The following is a 21,266-nucleotide window of genomic DNA, read 5'->3' on the forward strand; positions in this document are numbered from 1 at the left end:
TTCTGGTTTTACAATCATGCATACATTACACCTTTGGATATTGCTCCACAGTTATTAAATATCCTGGTATCCATTCTCTCTTATTCTCTCTCACTCTCCCTTCTCTGCTCCTGCCTCTTGCTTTAGCAACTTCTTTTAGTCTACTGGAAGATTGCAGATCCCTCCCCCCCATTTGGCTGTGTCTAGTGTGTAGATGAGCCTGTCAAAGCAATCTTCATTTCTGTTACAGTGATTTTTATTTCTAGCATTTTCCTCTCAATTATTTTTATGCTACCACCTCTGTCTAAACAATGCATCTGTTTTTACATCTTTTCTACTTTTACACTAGCATCTTTAAATTAGTGGCAGCATTGTAGTTTCCTGTTTGAGTTATCAACTTTACAAGAGAAAAGGTTTATTATAAATAAAGACTCCCAGGTTCAGTCCATGGTCACATGGCCTGTGTCTGCTCACCTCGAGATGGCCAGGAAGTGGAGAAGGAAAAGGGAGGGCCATGTATCCAAGATCCCCTCAAGGGCATGCCCTCGAAGACCTATTAAAGAGTCCATCACCTTCCTTAATGCCATGGGCTAGAGACCAAACCGTCAACCCACTGGCCTCAGGGGACATGCAGTGACCAAACTGCAGTGGCATGCTATGTCAGGCGAAGAGCCGGCCACCAGTGAACTACTGGCCAGGTGACTACTGAAGGTTAGTTATGTGTCTTTACTTGCTGAGAGCTGCCACCTTTACATGGCCACCTCACCATAGCTGGCCAAGTGGCTCAGGGTCACCGTGTGCTTTACCATAACTTAAACCTCACCTCTGGCCCAGCAAAAGCAATGTAGTTAGTGTACATTGAGATGAAGACCTAGTCTTAGAATGGATGGTACTTTGCTTCCAGGACTTGAAGAACATTTCCAGGCACACAGTGATTATGTTACTTGATTTTATTTTTACTTGCCTGGTGATCAAATTGTTGAAACACAAAGAAGTTGCCAAATAAGACCTAACCCTCCTTCAGACCCCCCAACCCCTCTTCGAACCTGGCCTGGAGGCACTTTGCATAGGAAACTGGCTCTGGGTGGGAGGCAAACTTGTTCTGCTCATGCAGCTGGCTAAGATGTGCTCTTTCTGACACAGGCTTGTTAAGCCTTGGGTGCACCTTCCTCAGCCCATGACAAATGATAGTTCTTTCAGAGCCTTTTGGTCTCTATTATGAGGGTTATACCATAAAGAGCAAAGCCCATGAGGCATAGCGTGTCATTTACTTGTGACCCTTTAAATGAGTTCCTTCTGTTCCTTTGTTCCACAGAAAACTGGGCATTTCCCCCCCGAGTTACCATTGAATTAAGTAGAGGGATAAAATAGGAAGTAAACACTCTTAATGCTTTTGTAGGAATCAGTCACCCATACCTCTCACTGTTTTGACTTTCCCAACATTTTACACTGCATTTTTTTCCCTGTAGACACATTTCAGAACCCCATTAACCCTTTAAGCCCAACCCTCAGTCATTTATCTTCTCTTGGAAAATAGCCCATGCCAGCACCCAGGGGCCCAGGCTCCTTGTGGTAACTGGGTGTCCCTGTCTCTGCCAGTCCCTATGTGGCTGCCCAGTGCTTCAGAAGCAGAGGTAGAGGCAGAGCTGAGAGCTGGGTCCCAGGTTCTGCCCTGCATCCCCTCCCACAATTTCTGGGACTAACGACACTGGAAAGATTCCTTTTCAGCTTCAGAGAAGCTTCTGTTCATTGAGTTACTGAAACAAAGACAAACTAGGTAATGCTTGCTTTGTATGACTGTTTCTAGGGACATGTGAACAAACAACTCTTTTCTGCGGATAGGACACTGACAATAGACCAAAGAAACAATTCCATGCAAGTATAGCTGGGTGAAACAGTGGTTATTGGTGTTACTTATAGGAACATGGTTGAGGAGTTGCCTACAGGAACTTGGATTACTACATACTGAAAAGCCCACCCAGTGTTGCCAGTTTGCGATGGAACCTTTCTCAGCTCTAGGTGAGCTTAAGCTTGGGCATAGAGTGCCAGATACTCAAGCTAGTGGTTCTCAAGTTGTTAGTCTCCTGGTTGCAAAGAGCTGTGGACAAAAACAGATGGGCATGCAGAGAAGGATATGTAAGCAAGGTGTATTGGAATGAGATTGAGCAAATCTCCCTTTTGAGCGGGGAGGACCCAAAGAGTTGTCAGCCCTCGGGACTTCAGCCACTTTTATAGGTTTGGCATGATCCAAGTGATGACTCATATGGAAATTAGGCATCAGACTGGTACAGATCACAGGAGCTCAACACTGACGTATCCGGAGTCTACACAGATCCCAAGGGAGCCCACCAGAACTCTTAGAGGGAGTGGGCATCCCTCTAAGCCTCTCAGGAAGGTGAGGGATCAAGAAATGGGGCGAGCACTGGGCAAAGGCAGGTGGCAGCTGGCATCCTGACGGGTCAGCAGGCATCACCTTGCTGCATAGTTTTTCTTAGACTTTCAGTCCCTGGACTGGAATTGCCTTATTGTCAGAAGTCCACACAGTTGATGTTGAGCTCTCCTTGGGGCCTGTGGCCTTGAATAAACTGCCCGCAACACAAGCAGTCTGACTCCTGACCTCCCTCACCAGTGTGACAGCTCACCACAGGTGCATCCCTGGAGCTATGCACAAATTGCAGGCAACTCCATGGAAGTCTTATCTGGCTCAGTAGTTGTTGACTGCAGCTAGAACCTTGGAGAGGGACCTTCTGGCTCTTGTAGCTTTCCTTAGTTACCTGAGTTTTAGAAGCCTCCCTCCCTTCAGGAATAAATGTTTAAAAGAAATGGCTTTCTCATCTTGTGACAGGTGTTTGTATGAGTTAATTGATTACATAATTATTTTCACTCCTTCTATACCAAAGTTCTACAGTCAAGGACCAGGTCATCCTACCACTGGCAGTACAGACGCACAGCCTCGCCCACTCAGGTACAGAGTCCTAGAAACACATGAACTGTGTCCTCCAGAGTTCTTAGCCTACAAGCCCCGGGCCCAGCATCCCCGCCGTGCTGGGCTCAGCCTGAAGCCCTCACCAGCCGTGCTGGCGCTTCAGTAGTCCTGCTCTTTTCTCCTTTCCCAGATGAGACACCTGCAATCACGCTTGATGCAAAGTGTTCTGGGGAGCCCACTTGTTTGTGTTTATTATTTAAAACATCTACCCACCCCCATTCCCACCCTATCCTCCTGCCCTCCCATACTATTTACTTTTTCTTTCCTTTGTTTATGATATACTTATGTGAATTTTCTTTTCTTTCTTTCATGAAAGAATACACCAAACACATTCACATTTATTTTTTAAGCAAACGACAAAGACCCAGTTTACCAGTTTTTTAAAACCTAAGGTTAACATTACACATTTAAACAATTGCCAGAACATGCGACATTGCCAGCGTTCATGCACAACTAGAAATATCCTTAACGTATGCTAAAACAGAAATGTATTACCATTAAAGCAGTAATATCCTTCATTACTAAATACTGAAAAACAACCGAAGTTCTTTCTGTGGAGGATATCCTGGCGATGATAACTTCACAGCAGGCCGACACTGCTCGGCTCACGTGTCACACACAGTGGAAAGCAGGTCCATGCTGTGTGCGCAGTCTCATCCTACTCTGCTGTCACAGGCTCGCCTTAGATTACTACGTTCAAGGAAAAGGCAAAGTGCATACAGAGATTACAACAATTTTGAATACAAAATGGTCCTATTGTGTGGTCCCAACAACAAATATAAAAGTCTGTGACAAACAGAGGCTCCGATGAGCTGATTATAAGTACTTTAGATTAGGTAGAGTTATACTGAAAGTCGAGTTCGTTTGAAATTCAAAAAAAATGTTCCTGTTAACTCTCAAATGGTGCTTGTTATGGTTTAACATTTCTGTTAAATGTGTGCATTGAGTTACTTGTCATTCAAGCATGGCAGCTGCTCTTTACCATTTATCGTTAGGGACTTTAACTGGCCATATTCTTCAACTTCTACCCTTTCTTCACCATTTTCCACAATTCTCTTGTATCAAATGAAGAAAACCCACCTGTAAATGATGGGACCTAGTGAAGGTAGGGAAGGAGCCCGCGCCTCGGCTTCTGCTTCCTTGGGGCCTCTTCAGTTCCCAAAACCATCAAGTGGAGCTTCAAGGAAGTCAAATGAAAATGGGTCCCTTCCACCAAAAAACTCCCTGAAGACATCATCTGGGTTCCGGAACCTGGAGCCAAACTCAAAAGGACTGTCAGAATAACTCCCACCCCTCCTCCACCATTCAACCCTTCTTTGCCGTATTTGTCACAGATGCCTTGGTTTGACATCTGGCAGCACCTCGTATTTGAACTTTCTCTCCACTTCTTATTCTCAGGATCTTTGTCTGGGCGCCACTTTAGTGCCAGTTTCCAATACGCCTTTTTGATATCCTCAGGCGAGGCATGTCTGTGCCTGCCTAGAACTTCATAATGATCCACCATGTTTTAGCAGATGGTTGGAACAAGTCCGAGGAGGCAGTGGGCTCCTCGCGGCTCAGGACCAGCTGCACTGGCAGCGTGGTGGCAGTGGCCTCTGTGAGTTTTTCTGTAAAGGACGTTATTGGTGTTACACCTGTAATGCCAGCACTAGGGACACTGAAGCAGGAGGATATCAACTGAAGACCAGCCTGGGCTGTACACTGAGACCCCATCTCATAAAACACATAAGAGAAAACACCAAACTTAAAAGTAAGAATGTTGGTAACTGCAGTCATGGTTCACAGTGGACAGGCTCCTTCCATCCCAGCTGTTCGCTCTGGGCGTCTTTCCTCCGATGCGTAGGTTCCTGTGTCACCTTAGGTTTTGCTTCAAGTTAGCAACATATCTAAAATCCTCTTAACAAATTCAGTTAGCATGAAGCAGTTCGCAACCTTGAAACAGAATGGCTGCTTGGAAAATACAAACAATTGACCTTTTGAAACAAAAGAAAATGGTCTTGTGGGATGGGGGCTTAGCCCAGTGGTTAAAGCACTTGTCGTTTTAGTGTGAGTACGAGTTTGGATCCCCAGACCCCATGTGAATCTGGAAGCTGTGGAGGTCTTCTGTAATCTGAGCATGCTGATGATGAGATGCGAGGTGGAGACAGGAGAACCCCTGGGAAGCTCACAGCTAGCTTGGAGACAGTGAGAACAAGAGACCCTGCCTGGAGCATGGACTGACCTTGACAAGTATACTGTGGCACTTGCACACTCATATCCATACATGAACACACACACACACACACACACACACACATATATCATATGCCCACACACCCCAAATGATCTTTTGCTGTCAATATTATTTAGGTTTTCAGACTATACTGTAAAACTTATTTAATCCATCAATGGCCTGAATTCTGGATCTTGGGTTAAAGAAACCAGTTAGAAGGGAGTGGAAAAGTCTGATTTTGCTTCTTCTGTTGCGGAACCATGCTGGTTCTTTCCTGCTTCTCTTTACTTTTCTCCTTGGAGCCAGCTTCTGCGTGGGAACCACCTACCTACTGTGGGAAGGCTGTGCTATAGGCTTCAGCGTTACATGCCGAGAACAGGGTCATGCACAAAGAGATAAACACACTAGCCCAAGCTAATTAAATTAACTAAGAGGTGTTCTGTGAATGGTTGACAGTCCTTAACCTTCCCAGGCTAATTTTCACTTTTTAGAGAAGGTATGCATTAAAGCAAATCTCTAGTTCTGACCATGGCTGGTGGAAGTTTTGAGAGTTGGCAAAGCTGGGGAAATGAAGACAGTGGACACGGGGAGATTAGGAATTGGGGGTCGGTGAAGACCACCATTGAAGCTCTATTACTTGTTCAGTAAATGCACAGTAAGAATTCCTTCCAGCTTTTGCTGTTCTTGGATTCCAGATTTTAAAATCCATATTCTCTGAGCTACAGATTGCCCTGTTGATAGGGCAAATAGGCAATCTTGATGGGGTAAGATGAAGAGCCTAACAGAATATGTAATTGTTTCTTAAGTCAGGAATCCCTTTGTTTTATATAGAATTTACCACATAAGAAAGCATGTTGCTGTCTCTATCTAAATCAGTTAAGCAATCCCTCTGATTAATATTGAAAAATCAATAGCCAAAAGTGTCAAGTTGTAGAAGTTATATGAAGATTTCACAAGGAAACCATGGACTGTGACAGCCATGCTCAGTCCCCCCATGGCCAGCCCTGTTCCCATGAAAACTTCACACACTTTCCAAATGCCCTGCACCCAAGGAAAGCAAGCCCTACCTCAGCAGGGCTCTTTAAAAACTAGTTTCCACTGTCACGGGAAACCTTCCCCTTGGAAGACATGAGCACATGTCTGTTCACCCCGCTAAGGATCAGGTGACAGAGCAAAGTATGACTGAACCCAAACCAGCTTTGGTGGACAAATGACTTACAGAGCAGGTGAAGCGGTGCTTACAGGAGTGTGGGTGACTCAAAGGCAGCTGCGTCACCACAAAGTTACTCCAGAATGGGTGATGGGCAACTCAGGGAAGCTGCACCCCCTGGGCAGTGCATAACCTGCTGGCAGCTTGGCTGGTCAGAGAGTCTCTTCCCAAGCAGGTGTTTACTGCTCCTGTAACCTTGGGGAATGGTCTGTGACTTTCTAAGTTTTGATGCTCCCAAGCCTCTTGACCTTCAGGAGGAAATATTTCAATTCAGAGGAATCTGCTTTACAATACCCACCAAGACTCTGAAGGAGAATAATGGGTGCAGAACTGCAAGGAGAGATGGAAGGTGGAGTGAGTGAGTCGTGGTGCAGCTCTGGAAAAGCGTGGACAGTTTCTTTTCATCCACTAACTTCTTATCTGAAGAGATTAATCTCATGAAAATTATATCTCAGTTCTCTAGTAGAATTAAAAAATGGCACAGTACAATCTTCTCTCAATTACCCATTTATTCTTTGTAGATTACATCCAGATCCTTGATAATTCAATATCTAGTTCATAAACACAACCTCTGAGTCATATGCCCACGCTCCCCCCATCAGCATTTGGCAGTGTTGTCTTGGGTGTGGCACTGACTGCAGTGAAGCGAAGGCTGCCCTGACCACTCCACTCCAGACCACTGGATAATATGGGGCTTGGCCTGGCCTGATGGCCTACAGATCTTTTGATTGAATTATTGCTTGTCTGGCATGATGCTGACTCCCTTTGCCATTCTATACTTCTCCCAGGAGTGGTTTCCTGTTCACTCCTTATCCATCCTTTGAAAATCTCACAGTAAGGAATCCATTTAGTTTTTCTCACCTGCCTTCTTTTTCTTTTAATAGCTCAGTGCAATACAGGCTGTCCCTTCTCTTATTGATCTTCTTAAAGCCTGATAATTATTTCTTGCCTGTAAAGATCCACAGCTCTTCATGTTTAGTAATTCACACTCTCACCCAGGAGCAGCTCTGATCTTCATCCGGTTCCGATGTGTGAGGTGTGGCTCCTGGACCACACAACAGAGCTGGAGATGTGTGGGTGGGAGAGGCTGCTGTCTGCCTTGCAGGATTTAGCAGGAGCATGCTGTTGGCCCAGTTAAAGGTCTCCTGTTGGCATGCTCTAGAGAAAGCCTCTGTGACCCATAGCCAGGCTGTCAGTGGTCATGTTTGAAGGGTATGCTACCTTTCTGTGTCTCTGCACTTCTGTGTATGGAGTCCTCAGCTTAGATTACAGGTGATCTGTGATTATTGACTGTCAATCACACTGTTGTGATGAGGAAGACATAAGCACATTGACTGTAACTCCCCTGCAGTAATGCAGTGGGGTAGTGTTGGGCAAAGAACACAGTGGCTATACTAGTCTGCTATGTGTGATGCACTATTAATTGAGGCACATGTAGAAAGCAGTTTTGTGGAAGACTTTGGAATAAAACTATGTTTTTTAGAAAGCACCAAGTGTTATAGGCTATAAGTGATAGCTATCGTGATATGATATTTAGATGATAATTACTGTAAAACTAAAATAACTGATCTTAAAATGAAGCAAACAAAGCAAGCCAATAACTTTTGGTGGATCACACTGGGATGAGCTAATCCACCTCACAGCCTAGGTGGTCTTTTGTATTTCAGATGTCAATGATTAGAGAGTGCCTCAGATTAACAGGAAGGGTCTCAGGTCCTTCAGGTTAATGGCATGGGCCCCAGGTCCTGTAAGGTAACAGGAAGTATCCCTGGTCTTATAGGATAACAGGAAGGACCCTGGCTCCTTAGGTTGACAGAAGAGTCCCAGATCCCATACATTCCAGTGTGTTTCTTTGTATGTGGGTGAAGGTGCTATATCAACATGTGGTCTTTCTGTCTGCAGCATGCACTCCTGGCTCTGAAGTTTATACTTGCATTTGCCATACCTGATAAACCACGACATATCCAGAGGAAACTGGCAAGATTGGAATTTGAATCTTTGGAGGCACTCAAACAGCAGGTAAGAATGTCCCTGCTAACTATGAATGGACTGGATTTCTTTAGCATGTGACAGGACATGCTGCACAGGAATAACTCCCAGTGTTTCCTTCAGCACTCAATCAGAACTTAAACACAAAGGACTCCAGGCAAGGATGGCAGAACACAACCAAAACCCTCCAGCAAGAAACAAGTTTACAGGACAAAGCTAAGCACGCAGAAATATTCAAGCAATGTTGACTAAAGCACAGAGATAGCACTGAGCTGAGAACAAGGCAGGCTTCTAAGGTGGGCCGCTCCCCACCCTTTCTCTTTCTGCCCTACACAGAAACATCAGAGAGAAGTGAGGAAAAGGGAACCTGAGCAGTATTTTGTAGGTGAGAGAGAATAAAAGTGTGTGGGTAGAAGCAAGAAAACCACTGTGAAAATGATGTCCACATCCTGCTAGGAAGGGGACGGAGGGAGAGAGAGAGAAAGTAGGAGGAGAGAGAATACACGCTGGGGCTCACCACCAAGTGATTTTTCTGCATGTGATAAGTATACGCAGGGAGACAGAATTTCTGATGCCCAGAGCTGGTTATCTCCAGTGAAACCCAGGCACTGAAGCATCGAGATTATCAGAAAGGCAAGGTCTTCTGAGAGCACACATAGGCCTAGCACCTCTTGGACCACACAGGTTTCCAGCCTCCAGCCCACAGATCACAGGATATTTTCTTCTTGTACTTGGGGAATTGCAGGGGTGGATAATATGAGGCCGACTTGCCCAAGATAGAAGTTAAGAGTTGTGAGGGGGATCCCATGTTAGAGCAGTACTGTGCCCCCGATCAAGTGGGATCACCCCAGAAGGGGACTGACAGCAACAACAGTGAGAAGAGGGAGAGCCCAGTCCCAGCCAGCGCTATGCTCATGTCTCATAGTAGGTACAAGACTCACTTTATTGAGGCTGTTAGGTAGGGTCTTTTTGGCACCTTGTGGTATCCTGCCTTAAACTGAGCTTCATTTTTGCACCACAGTGAGGCAGTTGCCACATTCCTGCCATGGCAAGAAGTCATTCTTTGTTTTTGTGGTTTTTCGAGGTAGGGTCTCACTCTAGTTCAGGCTGACCTGGAATTCACTGTGCAGTCTTAGGGTGGCCTTGAACTCATAGCAATGATCCTCTTACCTCTGCCTCTTGAGTGCTGGGATTAAAGGTGTGTGCCACCACACCCAGCAAAAAGTCATTCTTATCACAGATATGGGTGTAGCTTTGCTCTGGAGCTGTGCTCCAGAGCACACATAAAAGGCAAAGACATAAGAAGTTCATGCATCTGAAAGAGACAAGTTTATTTTGTCTTAAGAAAATTAAGAGTCACATATTTTAAAATTATAAGATAAATTATTGAAAGCAATAAGAAATTTTGGTAGAAGACAAGTTTTATATCTAAAACCACTTTTTCCTTTCATAAGAAATATTAGCCAACTGTAATATTGAAGAAAATTCCCATTTATAGAAGAAACCAAATACAAAGCTTTTAGATAGAAACTTACTACAACATAGATAATTTATTCCAATCTGTAAAAATAATAGATGATAACAGCAACAAAAGTTCTAAAAGTAAGAGAATCAGAGTCACTAGCACTGCCAGAAATCACACTGTATTCTGAATAATGTGATAATTATGACAGGTAACTACACAGGTCAGTGGAGTAGAGCACAGTCCCTAAGCAGACTCACATGAAACAAAGAATTTAGTTGATGGTAAAAGTGACATTTTGTGTTTCAGAGGAAATGAATGGTTACATGGTTTGATGAGAAGTAGCTGTGCTAGAATATGATTACCCCCCCTCTGCACCTTATTTCCTGTGACGCCCTCCCATCAGCCCCAGGTTCAGGTAGCTGAAAAATTTAAATATAAAAATTTAATCCGGAAAATATCACTTAAAAATCCTGGGTACATTTTCAGTGGGAAGTATCTTTCTTATACAACAAAAAAAGTCTTGCCCTGCATAGTGGCATATGCCTGTAATCCCGGCGCTAGGGAGACTGAGGTAGGAGGATCACCATGAGTTCTAGGCCAGCCAGGGCTAGAGTGAGACCCTGCTTCAAAACAATAAAAAGCCTAAAGATGGCTTAGTGGTTAAGTGTACTTCCTGCACTATCATGAGGGCCTGTGACCACCAGTTTAAATCCCTAGATTCCTTGTAAAAACAAAAACAAAACAAAACAAAAAAAAACAGCTGGGCATGGCCACAGGGACCTGTAATCCCAGAGACAGGAGAATTCTCATATCCCTGCAAGCTCAGGAAGTCCCTTCCAGCCTCCACAGATGAGTGCACTCCACTTCAGGCTAATGCATGGAATGCCACATGGGCACATACATGTGTACATGCCACATACACATAAGCAAAAATAAATAAATAACAGTAAGAAGAGGGTGGAGATAGAGCTTATCTAACTGAGTGGTATAGCACTTGCCTAGCATGCACAGGCCTTAGGCCTATTCCAGTGCTGTAAAAAAAAAATGAATAAGTCAGGGCTGGAGGCATGGCTTAGCAGTTAAGGTGTTTGCCTGCAAAGCCAAAGGACCCAGGTTTGATTCCCCAAGACCCACGTTAGCCAGATGCACAAGGGGACACATGCATCTGGAGTTTGTCTGCAGTAGCTGGAGGCCCTGGCATGCCCATTCTCTCTCTCCTGTCAAATAAATAAATAAAATGTTTTTTAAAAATGAATAAATCAATGATAAATATTGAATCAAAACTTAAATTATGCTGTAATACAAAATTACTCTTCTAAAGCAGTATTATATTTGCACTGCACCAAAATATAGTCATTGAAACATTTTTCTGAGAGGAGATAAGTCGTCTGGAGACACCTAAGTTCCTTGGTCAGGAGCTAGTTCGATGTATTGCAATGCTTACTTGGCCATGTTTTTCTCAGGTGGGATCTATAGAAGGGGTGTGTGTGTGTGTGTGTGTATATATGCATATACACGTATGTGTGTGTTGTTAAATGGGAAAAGCAGAATATAGACCAGTTTTGTTCCTTATAGTCAAATGACAAGAAAAAGAGGAAAGCAAAGAAGTGAGTGACTGCCCAGGGGTCATGGGTATTCCCCTTCAGAAGGTGTCTGAGGAGAGGGAGGAGGTTTCTGTTTCTGTGCATGGTTTGAATTCTCTGACGATACCCACATGCTATGTTTATAAGTCAATGGGAATGTTCAAAGGGGAGCTGTTTCCCACTCACTGACTATTAAATGTGCTGGTGTGAGTCAATAAGGAATGAAGTCTTCCATGTTAGTAGCTTGAGTAATTCCTACACTTCTCCTGAGCCCTTTTCCATAGGTGTGGGTGTCCCCTCTACACCGGCACACATGTTCACTTCTTTATCCATTGCACCCTCAAAAGAAATCCTATATGCTTTTTTTTATTAAAGAAGTGGATTCAGGTGAAATTCTTAGATTTTAAACTGACTTTAATCTCAGGCATGTTTTAAACACAAAGTTCGAGGCCACAAATTGAGTGTGGACAATGAGTGTCAACATGAGATGAAGTGGGGTTGGCTTATAACCCCGTGAACCTCCAAGGCCAGGGAGGAGACGCACAGACTCAAGGACTGGACTGCTGGCTTGGATTTGATGTGTTTGAAGGAGAGTCTGCGACAGGGGAGGGCCGGGAGCTGGGAAGAATGCGGGGGGGGGGGGGGGGGGGACGCCTTGCCTCCAAGCAGCCGAGACCTCCTGCCTTCCAGAGAGTTATGGCTGCAGATAGCTCAGGAAACTGTTTTCACATGTCCTCTTTCCTGAAACACGCCTTCCCAAACCTCCTGTTACCTCCTACTGGCTGTCCGCAGCCATCTCTCCTGAGATGATATAGCCTATATCCCACCTGCAGAGGGCAGGCACACCTCCCCTCTTCAGAACCCCAGTCCCTATCATTTTCCAGTACAGAGACCTCCCAGTTGCATTCACCATAGCACATCCACCCACCCACGTTATCTCCTTTAAGAGGCACACATTTTGATAGGTACAAACATGTGTGCTTGATAATTATCTGTCAATATGAGTGTTCTTATATTTTTTCTTATTTAGGTACCAGTAATGATCATGAGTCCAAAATAAAAAGCTAAACACATATAGAAAAAAATTGTCACAGGGAAATTTAAAAGCTGAAATTTTAGTTTATATTATTACAGCATAGTGTGAGAAGAGTGCTTTATAAAGACTTTAAGGCAAAGAAAAGATTAGTATAAAATTTCTTAGATGAAATGGGAAGACAAGATGATTTCAAAGAAGAAAAGAGAAAAATTATTATTAGCTAAGAGCACATTCATGTATAGTTAGATGGGTAACAGTGAATGTTACTGTTATGTCCCTAGAATTCAAAAGAAAGACTTCATAGTTTCTTTGTATTCACAAATATGCTAGAAAATACATTTTACTTTATTTGAACTTATGATGAAAAGTTTTAGGAAGCAGGTTTTTTGTTGTTGTTTGTTTGTTTTCTCAAGGTAGGGTCTCACTCTAGCTCAGGCTGACCTGGAATTCACTCTGTAGTCTCAGGGTAGCCTTGAACTCATGGTGATCCTCCAACCTCTGCCTCCCAAGTTCTGGGATTAAAGGCGTGCGCCACCACACCCAACTAGGAAGCAGTTTTAAATTATGTGTGTGTGGTGGGGGGGACATGACATTGAAAGATCTTAGGGAGCCTTTACACAACAAAGAAAACAGGAGTGCCGCATTATCCTTAGAGAGTTTCTGTCAGTCAGGTGTCTCCATTGTGAGGCTTCTGTTGGAAAGCCAGGTTGAGACCAACTACCTCACCAAGGGTTTCCCCTCTCTCAGGGTATGACGCCCCACGTGTTTGTATGAAAAGCTGAGCTTAGATCTTATCTTCACATGCCTGGTACTATCCATTGTACACCCATAGGCTGAACGGGGCTCTTTACATGCTGTGGGATCCTGGGGCATGTGCTCACTGGGGCTAAATGGCATCTCAGGTCCTATCAGCTCTGAGCTTCCCAGACCCGCAGGGCCTTCTCCAGGTGGTACTTGGGTGCTCATCTTCAGCGGGACATGAAACACTGACCACAATTCTAACTCATATTCCCCCAGGAGAAGAGAATCTAAAGGACTTTAAACTTCCGTGGCATTTTCTCCTGAGGACATAGATTCAGACTGGTGGTGTTGTGCTGGAGAAACAGTTCATGTGCTGATTTGCTGGTGTGTTCTGGAAAGGCTGAATCCATAGCTGTGCTGTTCAGTGTTTATTAGATGCCTTCAACAGAATATCCCTGGCTTATTCTGAAGATTATTCTCTCTCTCTCTCTCTGTCTCTGTCTCTGTCTCGTGTGTGTGTGTGTGTGTGTGTGTGTGTGTGTGTGTGTGTGTGTGGTAGTGTGTTCCTAGGACTGGATCGAGGACCTTGTGGATACTTGGGTCTTTGTGTTCTCTCTGCCGTCAGAGGGCCGGAACTGTGGGGAAAGCTGGTCAGGATCTGGAAGCATACTCCTCCATCTCCCCTCCTTTTTCCTTTGAATTACCAACCTGAGAATAAAAGGCTGAGAGTGATAGGGGACCAAGTTCAGAGCAGTTTCCTCTCCTGCTGACCTGGGACTTTGCTTTGGGGCCACTGCTGCATGGGCCAGCACAACCTGAGTCAGATTTACATCACGTTTCCCACCTGGTATGGCTGCCAGGATCCAGAGGGCCAGCAACCTTGTGCTTTATGCTTTTCCAAAAAGTGAGTTGGCTGGGTCCTTAGTTTCCTTCATTTTCAGGACTTGGGTCCTCAATTTCCATCATTTCCAGGACCTGATGTTTGTTTTTCCTCTTTTCCTTAATCTGACATTTCACCATCTGCTCTGTAACTAAATGTGACTTCAACTCACCATTTGACTTTTGCCATAGGCAGAGAGGCTTCTGTGTTCTTTGGCCAGTTTCTGGGCTCAGTTCAAAAGCAGAGATGCAGAGAATATGCCTTAGAAGAAAGCCCACTTGACACCTGGCCTGTCCTAGAGTCTTCCACTCTTAACGAAAGTTACTGCTATTCAGAAGTGATTATATTTAATTTACATTTGAATTGCTACCTTTGAACCCAATTCCCACTTTAAGGACAAAATATGATTGAGAAATTAAAGTCATCAGACAGCTCTTAAGTAAGGCTGCGTATTCCATATGTAGAACTTGTAAAAATCATGAGCGCCCTGAAGGCAGATTTCCTGACCCTAATGAGGGGCCTGAGGACCTGCGTACCGAAGTCCCTTCTGTGCCCACACCCCTCCCCATACCCCACCAAGAAAGCATGGCCAAGCAAGTGCATCTGCAAGCAGGCTCCAGCCAGGTCCCGCCAGCAGGAGGCTCTTTGCCCTAGATTTTCACAGATGAAGCTGGGTGTCCTAGTGTGAGGGAAGGAAAACCCACTTTTGGCTTTTTAACCAGAGATCCTGAATAGAGCCTGCCTCTCCTCCACCCAGCTGAGGACTGGAGCTCAGGGACTGTGGAAGAAAGAAAAGCACTGGAAGCCGCTAGGTGGACTTTCGGTAGGACACTAGGGTGGTTCTGAATGTGTAGGCAAATTAGATATGCATAAAGGTGAGAGCAGACTGGGGAAGTCACACATTTGCTTTGCAAAGGGCACATCAGTGATCAGGCTTCCTTTGGCTGAGACCTTTAGGAAGAACTCCAGACAGTAAATACCATCCTAGTGATGCCCTTTTATTTCTTTACAAATTGATTTATTCAACACTCAGTCATTTTAAGATCCAATTAAAAATAGAAAGAGACTTATCTGTAAGCCATTTGATAACTGGAGCACAGGTCACAGCAACCCAGATAGTTGGTAGCCACTTTGCTGCCCTCTGAGCCAGCAACCCTTGCCTGAGCCCAGAGCACACAAGCCAGCCAGGAGGAGAGGTAGCTGCCTGGAGCTTTCCAGAAAGACACCAGTCTCCAAATCCAGTTCAAGAACAAGACAAGGGCTGAAATCAGGTGCTGGACCATTGACCAGACATGGTTTCTGGGCCAGCCTTTACCACATGCTGCCTTTGCCTAACTGGAAGGATAACTCAGGGGTAGAGCACTTGCCTCACATTCAGGAGGCCCTGGATCAGGACTGAAGGAATAAATATTGTCCTAGAATGAAATATATTTTAACCATTTCTCCAAAATCTCCTGAGATCTTCTGGACTTCTCCTACTTTCATGTCCTCAACCTGTGGGGAGGGAAGGAGCATTTCTGATGGGACGTGTAGATTTTGCAGCAGAGAACTAGTGTGTGCATGTACTTGAACTCTCCAGTACAGGACTACAGAATGATCCGCCAGCACACAGTTCAGGATGGAATGCCTAGAATTAGGGTATTTGGGGACTCATACAGACTACTGTTCTAAAAATTAAAGTTTCTATTTAAAAAACTCAAATAAAGAAATGACCTCTAAAGAGCCAGTGATGGCAGTACCAAAGCCATGGCTCTTGCGGAAGAGTGGTCTACTGCCAAGTGCTTGGATCAGTAGCCTCAAGGTGAAGGTTCCTCTAAATATCTGCAGGGTTTCCAGAGTTAGTGGTCATTTGGACCAGACTCCTGCCTCCCTTCCCATGTCAGATGACTTCTCCTAGCCTTGTGTGGCCACAGGACCAGTGATTCTTCCTGCTTGTGTTATATATTCTTCCCAGCATGCCAACGGGGCCAAGGAGAATGTACCTACCATATAATGTCATAAGATCAGGTAAAACTGGAATCAGATAACAAAAGACACCCAGTGTGCTGAGAGAGTGAGGATGTTGAGAGAGGCAGAGGCCCTCCTTGTGTGTGAGCACCTTGGTTTCTGGGTGACTCAGGAGGGATTATAGGATAAAATGGCACTTATGCCATGTGGATGGCCCATTAGGATAGCACCCTCGCAGTAGCCCAGCCTGTGTCCATGGGTCCTACATCACTGGCATGATTCCACAGTGATGACTGGGACAGCTAATGTGTGCTGGGAAAATGAAAGGCGAGCACTGGTCAAAGCCTCTGCTCACATCCATGACTCTTCAGAGCAGGTCTCAGGTGGGGACTGTTAGCCATTTGCAGGCAGTCCATCTGAAGGAGCTTTCTCCCCAGCTGATGAAGCAGACCTTCTCTAATGTGACTGATACTTAGCAAACTGGCTCCTCTGGGCCTCGGTAGCCTTCCTACTATTCTTTCTTTACTACACTTTTGGGTTTAGCAAGATTCCCAAGCACACCTCCTGTGATTTTGTGATTCTGACCACTTATAGACCATTTCTCTTTGGTCATTCTCATAGCCCCCACCTCCCTGGAATAGCCCCTGCCCTTGCCACTGTGTGATGGGGCCCACTCCGCTTGGATTTGCTTCTGTACTCCTGTTCACTGTGGGGCATCCAAGGCCCAGGCAGTACTGTGCACAGCACAAGCATGGTGTCTTGTAGACTCTCAATAAATCTTCCTCAATTAAACTTCGTTGACTCATGCATAGTTCAGAAGCCAATGTATTAAATAAATGACAAATGATGTCCTTGGACAGAAACAGGAGTCTTAAAATAGACACATGGGCAAAAATGGAAACAAGTCATGTGCCTTTCTAGGATCACTGGAAAGAACACATTAGGAATACACATGAGACTATATAAGTACTCCAGTACCTAGACTTGGTAAAACTGGGGTCTCCCACTGACTAAAAAGTATCTGTGGTTCAGGTCAGAAATGAGGATAGCTCAGTAGGACTACCCTGTAACCCTGAGTTAAGCCAGGTAGAATTCCAAAACAGCTCTTCCTTTGCTCTTAGAATTGTAAACTGGCTGGCAGACTTGGCTTTGGACCAGTACTCCCTCCCCGCTGCCCATTGTACCACCATGTGGCAGTCCCCGCCCGCACCAGTACCCCCCTGTGATGTGGAAGTCCTCTCCTCACATGCCACTGTGTGGCACCTTTCCATTCTTGCTAGAGAGAAGTTCTTTAAAGTATGCAGAGGCATCCAGCCATGAAAAGGACTTTTGCTCTTGGAAACCTTCTGACTGTGTTTGCCTTTCCCAGGGACTAACCTGTGCCAGTTGCTATTTCACATTGGTTTTCTAAGAAAAATTTCAAATTGATAGTTTACTTTTCCCACCTGATGTAAGAAATATGGCCGATCATAACCTGATTTATTTTTACTGATGGAACTACTGAATAGGTTATGAGATGGAATAGCACTGAAGCCAGTATGGACTAGAGGGGTCAGTTCTACAGGGAAGGCTGCAGAGTCCCTGTGCTATGGAAGTGTGGGCAGCCATGTGCTTTGGCCTGTGGTGATACGTGTGGTCATATATATCTCTAAAGGAAGAAAATTCTCACACAAATTGTCCTAGAAGCTTCAGGATGCCTAAAACTACATATTTAAAACAGCAACAGTAAAAAGACGTTTTATGAGAGGAAGCTGTAGGCTGAGCGGTCTGTCTGGGATGCTGTGTTGTTTATTGTGTTACCTGAGAGCCGGCACCGGCGAGAGTCGCTTAAGCTCCCCCCTTTCCAGGGCCTCCAGGACTGACAGCTACGGTCCAAACACTTACACTGTTAATTGAAAAGGTCCTGGATGTGAAAAGATGACACTGTTGAGAGTTACAGAGATGAGGTGGGGCGGGGCTCAGACAGCGAGTTCCTAGCATGTGGGAGGTCCTGGGCTCCATTCCAAAACCACAAATAAATAAGTTCTGTAGATGCTGGTGGTGGTGACTGCGCTACCAAAACCCAAGCCCATTTGCTGGGCTTCCAAAAAGGGCCCCCTGAAGACATAAGCTGTGGTGGTGGTGATAAACAAGATATGTGGGTACATAAAAAATGGCTGAGGTGGGAGGGCCTAGAGAGATGGTTCTATGGGTCAGAGCTCTTGCGGTGCAAGTATGAAGACCTGAGTTCAGTCTCTGGCACTACTCAAACAACTGAGCATGGCTGTGCACATCAGTAGCCCTAGTGCTGAGGGGTAAGGAGACAGGAAGATCATTGGGGCTCCTAGGTCAGCCAGTCTAACCAAAAAACAGTGCAAGCTCCAGGTTTAGTGAGAGACTCTGTCTCAAAGATATAAGGTGGAAGAGCAGTAGCGGAAATCCACATCCTCCCCTGGCCTCTGTACACATGCACATGGGTGGACTTGGAAACCACAGATTCGGGTGTATATGGCAGGGGGTCCTAAAGCCAGTCCCCATCATTACTGAGAAATGACTGTCCTGTTGTGATCAAGCTCAACTTCGAAGCAGATGAAAAATATGATTAGCATTTGCTGAGGGGAAAAATGCTATTGAAATGACCCTGTCCAACAGCTGTTTATGGAGTAAGGACAGGTCTCCAGCCATGCTTATCAGTTTCCAAGATGGTCCCAATGATCTATTCCTCTCTGAGTCTATGCCCATGTGGATACCCTCACACTGATGTCTCTGTGAGTCAGAGTCGCTAATAGAATACCAGCAATGATGCATGTCTCTTCAGATAGTAGGTTGTAAAGAATAAAGACAGGTGACTCTGCCTTCTCCCTCTTAGATTATTTCCTTCTGAGAAGCTAACTGCCATGACTGAGGATACTCAGCCAGAGGAGAACATGTGACTAGGAAAATGGCTTGTTGCCAACAAACATGTGAGCAAACCATCTTAGGTCCAAATCTCTGCATCAGAAGTTGGCAACTTTTTCTGATTAAAAAAAATAGATAGTATATTTACTATCTATTTAATATACTTAAACTATTGTTTAAAGCATGTGGACCATATAGTGTCTATGACAAATATTCAGTTTTGCTTTGGTAGTACAAAAATAGCCATAAACAGTATGTAAACAAAAAAATGACTGTGTTCCAATAAAACTTGACTTATAAAAACAGATTGTGGGACAGATTTGGTCTTTGAGTAGCAGATTATCATCCTTTCCTTCAGCCTCAGACCAGCCTTAGATGCCTATAGCTCTCTCTTATAGCCTAAGAGCTTCACAGAGCTAACCCAGAGTTACCAACTGCTGTAAACTCCTGACCCACTGAGAATTTGAGATAATAAAGGCTTTGTTTAGCCACTGAGTTTTGGAGTAATTTGTTATGTAATCATAGATAACTAATGCACTAGCAATCCAAGAATAGAAGCTGGGTGACCCACGACCCAAGTTTAACTACTAGTTAGTAATTGTTGAAGCTAGGTGATAGAAAGAGTTCATTTTCTCTTGAATTTCATGTAATTAAAAACAGGAAACCTCAGTACCTAAGAAGAGTAAGTGACTTATCTAAAATCAAACCATGAGCAAATTGCAGAGCCTGTACCTCACACCCAGCCTTCTGCTTGGAGGGCTGTGTTCTCTTGGCTCTCTTTCCTGAAATAAGTAGCAAGAAGTGAAAATTTAGCCTGTGGCTGTGGGTTTTTCCCACCACTCTGTGCCACCTTTACCATCCAAGGTAGTTCTTTGGGCTTAGATGCCACTGCTACCCTTGAACCATCCTTGCTTTCTGTTTTTACATCTTCATTCAGTTCATGTAATATTAGTCAGAGTTGAGAGATGGAGACTTGCCCAATGTGGTAAGATATAATACTTGAAATTTACATCCTTAGTGGGTTTTGTTATTGTTATTGACAGAGCTCCAGCTGTCCATCATTTTAATTAATCCTCACATGACCTATAAGGATGAGCCTGTTAGGTCTCTCTGCTATATCTTATTCATTAATTTATTTATTCATTTGCAGAGTGTCACCAGGCTGGTCTGGAATCCTTCTATCTTAACCTCCTGAATGCCGGTATTAGAGGTGTGTGCCATCATATCTGGCTCACTATAACATTTAAAAAAAAATTTTTTTTATTCATTTATTTGAGAGTGACAGACACAGAGAGAAAGACAGATAGAGGGAGAGAGAGAGAGAGAGAGAATGGGTGCGCCAGGGCCTCCAGCCTCTGCAAACGAACTCCAGACGCGTGCGCCCCCTTGTGCATCTGGCTAACGTGGGACCTGGGGAACCGAGCCTCAAACCAGAGTCCCTAGGCTTCACAGGCAAGCGCTTAACCGCTAAGCCATCTCTCCAGCCCTCACTATAACATTTTATATTTGACTTTACATTAAACAAAATCACTGCAGCACAGTGCTTGGCACATAGCAGGTTCCAGTGAATCTGCCTGCACTTTATAATCTTTTAAATTGGAGATAATATCAGAAATTATTTTTTTAATTTGTAAGTGGGGTGGGAGTGGAGAGAGAGAGAATGGGCATGCCAGGGCCTCTAGTCACTGCAAACGAACTCCAGATTCATGTGCCACTTGGTACATCTGGCTTTATGTGGGTCCTAGGGAATTGAGCCCAGGTTGTCAGGATTTTCAGGCATGAACCTTACGGGCTGAGCCTTCTCTCCAGCCCAGCTCCAGTGTTTAAGTTGGTGTGTTTTCTCAGGAACACGGCAGTGATTTGGCTTTGATCCACTGCCTCCGTGCATAAGCTCAGTCCCCGGGGGTGGGTGATGAGTGAGGGGCCTAGTTTAAGTCAGGTCATGAAGCTGTCTGGACCATTTTGGTTCTGTGGTTTTCCAGAATAGCCATGACATACAATTTAGTGCTTTATTTGGATTGGATGCCCTTGGTGATGTCCCTTACAGACTGCATGAAATTGTGTGAATAAGTCCTCGAGAGAAAGTGGCAAGAGAGCAAACAGCAGAAGACTAGACATTCTAAAGTTGTTGGTTTGTGAGATTAGGTCACAATACATCATTTTCTCTCCTTGTCCCTCCAAACTCTTTAACATGTATTTCCCTGTCTCAAAAGGTGGCTAGAAGCAAATGAATATTGTCCCTGATAACTTTTCAGGCTGTTTTGTTTTGTTTTCTTTTTTAAAAAAATTTTTTTGTTTATTTTATTTATTTGAGAGCGGCAGATAGAGATAGACAGAGAATGGGCATGCCAAGGCCTCCAG

At 44.5% G+C, this 21,266-nt stretch overlaps 1 protein-coding gene and 1 pseudogene across 2 annotated transcripts in view; one reads left to right on the top strand and one right to left on the bottom strand.

Annotated features, from left to right (window-relative positions):
• Ano10 (anoctamin 10) overlaps positions 1 to 21,266 on the top strand; it is a 125,256-nt gene that overhangs the window by 87,058 nt on the left and 16,932 nt on the right. For both annotated transcript variants that reach the window (XM_045136864.1, XM_045136865.1), the window contains exon 12: positions 8,290 to 8,406. In XM_045136864.1, the coding sequence (XP_044992799.1) occupies positions 8,290 to 8,406 (117 nt within the window). The remainder of the gene's footprint in view (positions 1 to 8,289; positions 8,407 to 21,266) is intronic.
• On the bottom strand, positions 3,913 to 4,469 carry LOC123455572 (annotated as a pseudogene).

The sequence above is a fragment of the Jaculus jaculus genome, chromosome 17, assembly GCF_020740685.1.
Source record: "Jaculus jaculus isolate mJacJac1 chromosome 17, mJacJac1.mat.Y.cur, whole genome shotgun sequence".
NCBI lineage: Eukaryota > Metazoa > Chordata > Mammalia > Rodentia > Dipodidae > Jaculus > Jaculus jaculus.